The sequence below is a fragment of the Leptodactylus fuscus genome, chromosome 11 (assembly GCF_031893055.1).
Source record: "Leptodactylus fuscus isolate aLepFus1 chromosome 11, aLepFus1.hap2, whole genome shotgun sequence".
NCBI classification, from domain to species: domain Eukaryota; kingdom Metazoa; phylum Chordata; class Amphibia; order Anura; family Leptodactylidae; genus Leptodactylus; species Leptodactylus fuscus.
Genome location: NC_134275.1, coordinates 75,763,257 through 75,775,483, shown reverse-complemented (window position 1 = coordinate 75,775,483; position 12,227 = coordinate 75,763,257). Strand labels below are relative to the sequence as shown.

Below are 12,227 nucleotides of genomic sequence, written 5' to 3'. Positions count from 1 at the left end.
CTGCCTGCGAACGGCGCTAAGCCCCGCCCTTCGCTCGACCACGCCCCTTCACTCCGCCCCCTCCTGGGGGGGGCGGCGGCTTTCTGTAGTTTGCCTCGGGCGGCGAAAGGGGTAGGTTCACCCCTGCACACAGGTACATGTAATACACGTGATACAAGTGGGATACATACTGATACTCAGTAACACAAAGGATACAAGTAGGATACACACAGGTATATGGTAATACACAGTAGGATACGTAATGGTATTCAGTAATACACAGGTTACAAGTAGGATACACACAGTTACATGGTAATACACAGGATACAAGTAGGATACATAAAAGTACACAGTAATACACAGGATACATACAGGTACACAGTAATATACAGGATACCTACAAGTACACAGTAATACACAGGATACAAGTAGGATACATACAAGTACACAGTAATATACAGGATACATACAGGTACACAGTAATATACCAGATACCTACAAGTACACAGTAATACACAGATACAAGTAAGATGCACACAGGTACACGATAGTACACAGGATACAAATGTGGTATACATAGTTAGCGTGATAACTTTTCCACTATGTGGTATGAGATCGCCTGGGGTCCAAGGTTAAATCCAACTAAATACAAGATGTATGAGTTTTCTACAGTTTTCTTTGCGGAGTTAATTTGACTTGTTGCCGAGGAGAGCTGCTGGTCAGTCTTTAGTGAGAATAGTGTATTTATATGGTACACCTTGTAATGTCATTTGTGGTTATACCAACTCTGCATCCTGAGTAGTAAGAGCCTGTGTCTGACTGTGTAGGGGGGTCCCAAGCTACCAATATAATATAGTGTCTGGCGTAGTTGCTGCTTTGAGTGGATGGTCCATATAACCTGGCTGTCTATTACCATTAGTATAGAGTAACCCTGCGGTTATAAGACCCCAGCCTTATCTGTAGCAGAACTTGGAGGCGCTTATAGGGAAGAACGCACATGGTGTCCTTTATAGAAACCAGTCTGCTCCCTGCAAGTTCAAAGCGTCCATGTGTACTGCGTCTGTAGGACAGAGATTACAGATATTTTCCTTATGTCGCAAATCTTAGATCATTGTGGAAGCAATTACGTCTTTTGTTTTTTGGAAAGTTTTCTTCATCCAAGAAAGTCTGAAAGTTCCGGAACTTTCTTAAGTGTACGCGTGTATAATGGTTTATAACAGTCCATAGTGATCCCCCACTACCCTGACATTACTTGTAATGCACATAGTAATATGTTTCACCAAGGGTTGGGGCTCTATTACTCAGAATGTCAGACTGAATAGCAGTGGTGTAACTAGGCATGGCTGGGACCCCATGGAGAACACTTGATAGCCCCCCTGCACACACTGCATTCCTGCACACTGTATTATGCCCCATAGTGGTCCCTTCAAACACTATTATGTGCCATAGTGGTCCCTGCACACAGTATTCGGCCCCTTTGTGGCCCCTTCACACAGTGTTATGCCTCATTGTGGACCATCCATGAACAAATATTATACTTGGGGTCTTTTCATTATAATGATTGGAGACCCAGGGGAGCATACAAACATAAAAATTACTGTTACTCTCTCCTGGGCTCTGCTGCACTGCCCTCTGATATTGGCCATCTTCAATGTTGGTACAGACGTCACGTGAGCTAAGCTGGCGTCACAACGCAAAATGACACAGGCCCAGCCCACGACATCTGGAATGTCACCAAACAGACCTGAAGCGACAAAGCGCAGTAGAGGCAAGTAACTATTTTTTTATGTTCCCTCACCTCTCCTTGGCTTCCAATCGTTATTTTATGTTTTCCAGGAGTATAATGATAGCGGTGTTAGTGGGGTTCGTGAGCCCGGCCTCACTTACCGATCCTGCTACCCTGCTATCCTAATACTGCTCCTGATTATAGCCACTTCCGCCGAGGGAGAAGCGCAGGCTGACATGATCAGGAGCGAGGATCGGTAAGTAAATAGGGCCTAAGTAAACAAAAAAAAACAACCCATCATTGGCCCATGGGGCCCCCTAATTTCCTGGGCTCTGTTGCAGCTGCTACTGCTGCTACCCTGATAGTTATACCACTGCTGATCAATATCCAGCCCCCATATAGTCCCGTAAAGGGACTGAAGATAATTTAGTTTATAAGGGTATGTTTACACCGGCTGGATTTGTATTTTGAAGATCTAATTTTTTTTAACTTTTTTAAATGACCCTATCTGTAGCAGGAATTGCTCTGGTTTCTGCCATCAATGTGTAATATGTCAGTTCCTTTTCTGCCGCTGACTTTTTTTTACACAGCTAGCTGCGACAGGATGCCAATGCAATGCATCAGCATTCTGTCACGGCATCCTGATCCTGGTTAGGCCCAGATGAATGGGCCTAATATGGAGGGAGTCTCTAGCTGCGGAATCCGCCTGAAGATAGGTCATGTTGCTTTTTTTCTGCTAGCTGAAAAAAAATCGCGTGTGGGAAAAAAACTGCTAGTGACTCCCATCAAAATGAATTAGATTGGCTCAAGGATTAGGCCTATTGAATGTGGCTCTTTTGTGCTTCTCGTACCCAATTTGTGGAACCGAAATAAATTGCGTCCTTATTTACTTATTTATTTATTTTTATATATATTTTATATAATTAATTAATTTTTATTTATTTTCAGACACACATTTTCCATAGCACTTGAAAGGGGTTGTGACAACCCAATTCACATCAATGGCTTTGGTTTTGGATTTTATCACATAATGTGCACCGAAATCCAGGCAAAAAGCTGCAATGTTGTAAAGAAGCTCTGCCTGTGGTAAAGTTACATTGACTCAGGAGGCTCGGTTTAGATACGTAGGCAGCTTCTGAAATTGTAGGATTAGATACACCAACGAGGCAGGCAGTATTGCACATGATAGGCTTAGATACATCAGCTCAGTAGAATGACTCTTACATAACAAGCTTAAATACATCAATACAATACACACAATGGGCTTAGATGCAGCGGCTCAGGAGACGGTTACATTGGCTCAGCACATGATGTCATGTGGGGCTGGATCAGATACATTAGCTCAGTAGATTGTATCAGAAATTATCAGCTTAGATACGCCGGGTAGACTGTGTTACATGCTATGGGCTTGGATACACTTAGTCAGCAGACAGTATCATACCTGATTGGACTAGATTCGCAGCTCTGCACACAGTGTCACTCATTTATAGAAGTAGATACACAGTTTAGCAGTATCACCTATGACAGGCTTGGATACACTACACGGTAGACAATATCACACTTGATAGGGTTAAGTGAACTTATTGGCTTAGATACTCTGTCATCCCAGTTTCTGGCACTCTCTATGTCCTCCTCACATGTCTCTCCTTGGTAGTAACAGATTTGCAGCATTGACTGTGCGGCGTCCCTCTGGGGGTCTCATAAATGGTCTCCCTTGGCTTGGCTTACAAAGCTGCTTGGTGTCACTTTGGGCCTGTGGTCCAGGGAGCGTGACAGATGATACATGGTGGGAGAGGGGGGTCACCGGAGCATCACCCAGCTGCTAGATTCAGGAAAAGAGGCAAGCCCATCCTGCCAATATTTACAAAGCGTCAGTCATTGCAGAGGGAGCCGTCTCTGTGTGACAGGGGCACTGTTTAATTAGGCTGGGCTTGGGTAACGGATTACTTAACAGAGCAAGGCTATGGAGGCATCTGCTCGCTTCTTGTGTACGAGTCAACACATTAACATAACTGTAGATGCCGCGCTCCCTATCGCTTCAGAAATCTGGATAACAATTAGGGGTTTCCTTTTCTGCTCTGCATCCTAAGGCATCCAGCCGCCATCCCACCCCCGCCTCATGGGGGGGCACATACTTCCAGAAGCGCACACCCTGTGTAACACCTGCAGAATTTTTATTTTGTGCTCCTTCTGAGCTAGAAGGAGGATGTCAGATATTGTAATAGTGACACAAGTGAGGGGAGTGTGGGTGTCGGGACCCCCTTATGTATAAGTCATCGTATCTTTTATTTTTGCATGTGTGAAGTAAATATGTGCTGCCTTTCTTTGAGTGTCCTGGGTTTGACTCCAACCAGGACACCATGTAGTCTATATGTTCTTTTTTTCATTGAGAGTCCTGGGTTTGCAGCTACCGTGCTTCGCCGAAAATAAGCCCTAAATAAAAAAGCTTTAAATTAGCCCTAGTCCAAAAATAAGTCCTGGTTACAGTTGGGTTTAACCTCTTCCCGACATCTGCCATGTGATTATGGTGAGCACTGGGTCCCTAAAGATGGCTACTGTACTGGGTCTCCACTGTAATATACAGCGAAGACCCAGAGCTATTGCCCGCGATCAAAGTCTTACAACGTACAAGTATTACAACTTTGCTCCTGGGTCTGGTTCCCACTGGTCCCGTACCTTTTTCAGAACCTACCTGTGTGTCCATAGGTACCTTTCATCATTGTAGGCCCTGGATTCTAATCCAACCAGGGAAGCATGGAGTCCATATGTACCTTCTTCAAAGAGGACCCTGGGTTTGCATCTACGGCCCGTTCACATGACTGTATACTGTCTAATTATGGACGGTATATGGACACATTCATTACTACAGCCCCAAGCATGTGTCTGTATTTTTTTTATGGATCCATGTGGGGGGCCAAGGAACCGAACCAGAAATATTTGTGCAGGTCCTATTCCTGTCTGTGTGCTTTTTTTTTTTTTTTTCATTATGGCTTGGTCTTGTCTATTGTTTTAATAGGATCTGTGAAAAATCTCTGAGGGTCCTGATTTTGCATCTGTTCAGGGCAGTATGTAGTCTATACTGACTCCTGATCTTCTTACAGTTTGATCTGGGGTCACTACTATCCTCCCACACTGCTCACCCCCTATGACTTGGGATATCTGTGAGCCCCCCTGTGCTCAGGGTTGGTGCTATAATCTCTCCTATGCAGTGCCAGTCTGAAATTGACACTGTATTCTCTGCTGTCTTTAAAGCCAGGCATACCACCTGACCAGGGGTGGCGCTGTGTGAATCAGTAATCTTATTTATGGTTACAAGTTTTTTTTCTCTTCTCTGTCTATTGGAGGGGGCTTCTGATTGAGGACCCCATTTGTTAACCTCCATATTCCTAAAAAAGTTCTCCAAAGTGGAAGACCCCTTTAAGTGAAAGCAAGCTTTACATTCTGCTTTACGTTTTTGACCATTTGCTCTCCATCTTCTCTTCTTTGAGTCACTTACATGTCCAGACATTTCATCATCATCATCATCATCATCATCATTATCCTTTTGTGTATTAAATCTGCTCTTGTGTGAAGATCAAAATAAAAAAGGATTTTCAGACCTGATCATATATATATATATATATATATATATATATATATATATATATATATAGATATAGATATATATATATATATATATATATATATAGTCAGGGTCTGGGGTTGCTAGGTGGGGTGGCATAGACACACAAGTCCAGTTTCTTTTAGTCCAAAACAAAGGTAGAGTTTATTTTCACTTAAAATGGTAGTGCAGCAACAAAAGGAAACAATACAAAAAATAAATACCTGCCCAGCTAGGCTCTAACTAAACTTAGAATAGATTACCTCACCTAGAATAACAGAAATCCAAAAAGCCAGTAGAATCATTCAGGACACAGCTCCAAAAATATGACCTCTCTGTCAGCTCTCCAGCCAAACTCTGCCAAAGTGTTGCTGCTGGAGCTGGCTTCTTAAGCCTCCTTGACAAGGAGACTCTCTGCAGCTGAGTCGCTGCCAGAACATCCCCAAAGTGTGGACTAGAGGGGGGTGGAATGACAGGTCCCACTACCAACCTACCTGCCATTCCTAAAAATCCAGCCCAGTACTGAGCATTTACCAAAATGCTCAGCAGACGAAAGTTGTCTTCTGAGAACAAACATTCCTGGAGGTTTCTCATCTCACCCACCTAAGAGAGCTGACAGAGAGGTCATATTTTTGGGAGCTGTGTCCTGAATGATTCTACTGGTAGACCATTATGGTTTTTGTTTTAGTTGCACAGTATTAGCCTGATGGCACAATTCCTTTTCTCTTTGCTGAAGGTTCTTAGTTGCATGAAATTTGCTTTCTCTTTCCCTACAGATAGGATCCATGTATTAGATCCTGCAGCTAGGATACACATCTAAGGAGATTTTTTTGATGATCTTGGAGCCTCAGGAATCAGCAAGGGTAAGTGATGTAATAAAATGTTTCTCTTTTTAATTCTCAATGTAATGTGAATGTTCTCCTTCCATGATGTTACATCATCATATATTATCCTCCAATAATACCGATGGCTCCAAATCCTCTAATGAAACTATTTTTATTGCCTGCAGTGATCACTAGGGGACGCTCACTGTGTACTCAGTATCTTAATTCAGTGTAAATACAGCATACAGTAAACTCCCCCTAGTGGTGGCTGCAGACAGTCAGACAGTCGGACAGTCAGAATTGTTTTATTTCGAGGGTTTTGGCCTAGATTTAATATGGATCATCATTTTTAGATCAGCGGGTGTTTGGCAGTCAGGGCCCCCACAATTCTGCTGTTTCCCAGAGCGCACAGTTTGGGGGATTATTTCCATGCCGGGCACTGTGTTGTTCATACGCTATACTTTTATTAGTGGCGATTGTACTGCACCCGTGTCCCATTTTAGTCTACTGAAAGTATGGTGAGAGCGCAGCACAGCACTTGGCATCTAAATGAAAACAATGGCCTGTCTTAAGGAAAGTCCATTGATTTCTTATAGATGGATAACCCCTTTAACCAGGGGATTAGAGTAACACTGCACTGGCCCCAATAGAGAAGTATTATAAAATGAATCTTCTAAGGTTCTTGGTTGGAAAAGCTGAACATTCACTATAAAGAAGATTTCTCATGAACATCATTATGGACAGGGAACATCCTCCATTCAAACCAACGACCCAGAGACCCCTGTTCTTGTGATTCATGGGGATCCCAGCCGATGGACCCCATGTGATAAGACTTATATTCCCTCTACTGTTGTTAGAGGATAAGTGCTATTTGTGGGGAAGCTCCTTATACATGCCTGTGTTTATTAGAAAAGCATCACCCATAGGACTGACCTACTGGGGAATCCCGTACCTTTTAGAAATCATCGGCGTGATTGTATTGTCCTGCTGTATACCCCTGCACATCCATCCCTCAGTGTGGTGTAACTAGGAATGGCGGGGCCCCAAGGTGAACATTTAACATGGAATGCTTGACTTCTGTAATAGCATGGCCCAAATCTAGTGAATGTTTCAGGAATCATCACATTATATAGAACCTTTTGGGTGTGTATTATATTAGGCTAAAATAAGACTGGAGATGTCAATGCCATGTAAGTGGGCAGGGTGATGGCAGATTTGTCGCTTAGGCCTGCGTGCTTGACCCAATCCAGTCACGTCTCATCCCCAAACTCACTGAAGTCATTACTCCGGCCCTAACTCATCTCTTCAACCTATCCCTAGCCAAAGGATCCTTCCCCTCTGCCTTCAAACACGCCACTGTCATTCCTATACTTAAGAAACTGTCCCTTGACCCGTCCTCTCCAGCCAACTATCGTCCCATCTCTCTGCTCCCGTTCGCCTCAAAACTACTTGAGCAGCATGTCCACTCCGAACTCTCCTCCTATCTCTTGTCCAACCTGCTCTTTGACAGACTTCAGTCAGGCTTCAGACCCCGGCACTCCACTGAAACTGCCTTAACAAACGTCACCAATGACCTTCTAACTGCCAAAGCCAAGCGCCATTACTCTGTCCTCCTCCTCCGTGACCTCTCCTCTGCCTTTGACACAGTTGACCACTCCCTCCTGTTAGAAATTCTCTCATCCCTTGGTATCTCAGACCTGGCCCATTCATGGATCTCCTCATACCTCACTGACCGCACATTCAGCGTCTCCCACTCGCACACCACCTCCTCACCTCGCCCTCTCTCTGTAGGTGTCCCCCAAGGCTCCGTCCTAGGACCCCTCCTGTTCTCCATCTACACCCTTGGCCTGGGCCAACTCATTGAATCTCATGGTTTCCAGTACCATTGCTATGCCGACGACACCCAAATCTACATCTCTGGACCAGACATGACCTCCCTGCTGGCCAGAGTTCCAGATTGCTTAGCGGCCGTAGCCTCCTTCCTCTCCTCCCGCTTTCTCAAACTGAACATGGAGAAAACGGAGTTCACCATTTTCACCCCACCCCATGTGGCCCCTCCACCTGACCCATCTATCAAAGTTAACAGAACCACAATTACTCCTGTCTCACAGGCCCGATGTCTGGGGGTAATCCTGGACTCAAGTCACACGTTCAAACCCTCAACACCTCCTGCCGCCTCCAGCTCAAGAACATCCATCGAATCTGCTCCTTCCTCACCCCTGAAACTACCAAGATGCTCGTCCAGGCCCTCATAATCTCCCGCCTAGACTACTGCAACACCCTTCTCCATGGACTCCCATCTAACACCCTCGCCCCCCTCCAGTCCACCTTAAACTGTGCTGCCCGCTTAATCCACCTCACCCCCCCGATCTTCATCGGCCGCTCCCCTCTGCCAGTCCCTCCACTGGCTACCTATAGCCCAGTGAATTGAGTTCAAGCTACTAACGTTAACATACAAAGCCATCCACTCCCTGTCCCCTCCATATATCTCTGATCTAATCTCCCGCTATCTGCCCACACGTAACCTCAGATCCTCCAATGACCTCCTACTCCGCTCTGCTCTCATCTGCTCCTCACACAACCGTCTCCAAGACTTCTCCCGTGCATCCCCCATACTCTGGAACTCCTTACCAAGACACATAAGACTGACCCCCACAATCACAAGAAGGCCCTGAAGACTCCCCTATTCAGGAAGGCCTACACCCCCCAATAACACTATCACCGCACCCCCATCTGTACAGTCTCCCCCTCTCCTTCTGTCTCTATCCCTCTGCCCTCATAGATTGTAAGCCCTTGCGGGCAGGGCCCTCTACCCCACCGTGCCAGTCGGTCACTGTTAGTATTATATCTACCTGTATATTTTGTGTATTGTATGTAAACCCCCAAATGTAAAGCACCATGGAATTAATGGTGCTATATAACTAAACAATAATAATAATAATAGGCCACTACAGTACTGTGAAACCTATTTTACGTTCTACCATATTGTAGTAATGTATGTCACCCAGTAGAGGGCACCATACCCTAGTACACCCATTATGTCAGCATGGATTCTATACAGTAAAGGTCCCTAAGTTTGTACCTTGACAGCCACATTAAAGTTTGGACTGTTGTCGGGAGTCAGAGGCAAGAGTTTTTTTATATTATCCGACCGGGGGTCAGGATATGTCTGTGGTGATGTCTGTCAATTTCCAGTGTGTATTAGCAGAGATCAAGGTGGGGTCCTCTGTAATACATAGTGGCTTTGAGCCTAGAAATGAAAATAAATAAATATATATATGTCATAGATAAAACTGACTTTTGTTGTCTTTACAGGAATTTGCAGAAGTGAAGACCTGAGATAATGGAGGCTGTGGAGAGCAGTAACGCTGGTGAGTTTGGATAGCTTGTCTTTGCTTATCTCACCCTTATTGATACACAGACTTGGACAGGATAGGGGAGAAGTGTCTGATTGATGCGGGTCCAAAAGTGTCCCGTGTGAATGGAGCAGGAGTTTGCAAATGTGACCACAGATCAATTAAAGGGTTTATCTGTCCCTGGCTGCCTTTATATCTTGTACTAGTGATCTGTGGGGGACCCTTGTATTGGACTACCCCCCCCCCCTCACATATCTAATATTGATGACCTATCCTTAGAATAGACCATCAATCATAGAAACCGGATAATCCCTTTACCTTCATTGGGACTGTTAGAAATTGCCACCCTGAAAGTCCCATAGAAGTTAATGGAGAGTGTTGGCCATGCATACATACTACCCCATACTTGTGATCGCCCAGGGTTACAGAGATCTAACCCCCCAAGCAGCCAGACATGTATATCTAATCACCTTTAACCAATATGACTGCCAACTTTTTCTATACACCTGAATAAAAAATGTTCTGTCTTCTGCTCGTACATCAGCAGCACAGACCTCAGTTGCCTTCTATTCATTTCAAACCAGACTGGATGGGGATATAGTAAACTCCCACCTGTGTAGTCAGTATTAGTTCTGCCTGGGTGTACATTGCAGTGTTTCCATTCACTTTTATAGTTTTGGGGGTTTTTTAGCATATTTTTTTAGGCTTTGCATTCACTGACAGCAAACAGAAATTGTGAAAATGGTGTAAAATGACCCCACAAAATATATTAGAGAGCTGCAGAACTAGTCATTATACAACCATCACCGGCTACATTCTGAGGAAGCCTCATAAGTAGTGATGAGCGAGTAGTATTCGATCCAATCCCTCGCCGGCATAGGAATGTGTATAATCGGCCGAACACCAAGGGGTTAAACGCTTTTAATATTCAATGCGTTTAACCCCTTGGTGTTTGGCAGTTCACACACATTCCTATGCCAGCGAGGTATTTGATCGAATAGTACTCGCTCATCACTACTCATAACCATATCCATTGGCTGGATGGATGTCAGGCACCTCAGCGACAGGATGCAGAATCCTCATCTGTTTAAATTGGGAGATATCATGGGGTTAGTCACTGTACATCCCCTCATGTCCATCTGTTTACAGTACTGCGGGCCTGCAGAGTAACCCAGAGCCTGCGGATTGATCATTTATCAGCGCTCATATATCTGTGAGATCAGCCACAGATCAGATGTGTTTACTGACCCCGTAGCCTCGGGATTTACTGGAATTTAGTCTGTTGGGTAATCCCGCATCAATCTGCTGTCTGTATCTTTTCCTTGTCTTCCCTTCTGATCCCATCACAATGCAGCATCTCTTCCTGTGTCACCACATTTGTTGACCCTTCCACCCGCTTGCTAATGCTGCCCATAGACAAACATGACTTGCAGCGTCAGCTATCCGTGTCATATTTTTCATGATCAGGACGATTGCAATAAAACATAAGATTACAGGATAATTTCCAGTATAAATAAGTTGTTTCACTTCTTTAGCATTTACATGATCTCTGCTTGCTGTCAGGGAATGGGGACAGTCTCATTTTAATGCAAAAGCTAGAAACCTGGATAGACGTAAAGGGGTTTACCAGGACTACTATATTGAAGTCCAGTCCATTAGATCATCAATATGTAATTGGTGGGTTCTGACATCCAGGGTCTCCTGAGCAGCTCTTCAGATGAGGCTGCAGCTTGATTACATGGTACAGCAAGCAGTTGAGTCCCATTCAAGTGAATGGGGCTGAGCTGCAATACCAAGCACAACCCCTACACTATGGGTGGCGCTGTGCTCACCAATCAGATATTGATGACCTATACGAACGAGAATGTTGTAGCAAAGTATCAGCTAGGCTGTGTTGCCAATTTTAGATACAATTGGGTTTTCAAAGACCTTGGGAACTAGTAGGGAATTACTTGATGCCTCCGTGCTTCAGCTGGTTCACTGTCATAACCCAATGCAATCAGTTTGTCTTGAGGTATGTACTATAGACAGAATATCTTTGCCAGACTGTTTTCCCCCAGATTTTCTACAGGTACCTGCGGTTCTTTGACAAACCCCTACATCATATAAGATAAGTTACTCGTCATATATGACCTATTCTGCACGTTCTCCTTGCTGTGATATCCCTCAGACATAAATATCATAGAAAGTTGATTTATCTGTAGCCCAAGATGTCTATGGGGTGTTTCCCATTCCTCATGTGTTTTGTCTATTTCCTTACAGGACAAGATCTCCCACAGCTTGTTTCTGCTGTAAACATTGCTTGGGCACAAAAAAATGTGGATCAGGTAAATGTTTATATGTGCCTATAGTGTCCACTTGAGAAATGGTTGTCTGAGCACCATGTTGTAGTGTATACCTATACCTATAGATATCTATCAATGTTTTACATAGTCTTTCAAAATAAATTGTGTAACTGATTGTGACAAAGAATTATCCTGTACTTCTCTTATAGTGATCACAAGCCTGGTATAAATACAACGCAGTTCTCTTATGTTTGTAACTTCCTGAATCTTATCACAGGTTAAAGAAAACTTGAGACACTTCATCTCGACAGTGGATGACCCAATGACTTCTTTCCTGGATCTACTGGATCTTTATAGCTCAAACAAAGGAAAAGGGAACTCCTTGGCTATTATAATTGCTTCTGAATTTCAGAAATGGATCAGTGACCATCCAGAATGTCAGCAGGTAGGTGAAGA

At 44.2% G+C, this 12,227-nt stretch overlaps 2 protein-coding genes across 3 annotated transcripts in view; one reads left to right on the top strand and one right to left on the bottom strand.

Moving 5' to 3' along the window:
- Positions 1-12,227, top strand: part of EXD3 (exonuclease 3'-5' domain containing 3) — a 162,091-nt gene that overhangs the window by 37,722 nt on the left and 112,142 nt on the right. The window contains exons 3-6 of one of the 2 annotated variants that reach the window (XM_075259987.1): positions 6,083-6,169; positions 9,446-9,501; positions 11,749-11,813; positions 12,049-12,216. In XM_075259987.1, coding sequence (XP_075116088.1) covers positions 9,474-9,501; positions 11,749-11,813; positions 12,049-12,216 — 261 coding nt within the window. In that variant the 5' untranslated portion in view covers positions 6,083-6,169; positions 9,446-9,473. Of the gene's footprint in view, positions 1-6,082; positions 6,170-9,445; positions 9,502-11,702; positions 11,814-12,048; positions 12,217-12,227 lie in introns of those variants that run through there. The other variant, XM_075259986.1, reaches the window with a different exon arrangement.
- Positions 1-12,227, bottom strand: part of MGAT1 (alpha-1,3-mannosyl-glycoprotein 2-beta-N-acetylglucosaminyltransferase) — a 360,722-nt gene that overhangs the window by 302,288 nt on the left and 46,207 nt on the right. The gene's annotated exons all lie outside the window — the stretch shown is intronic.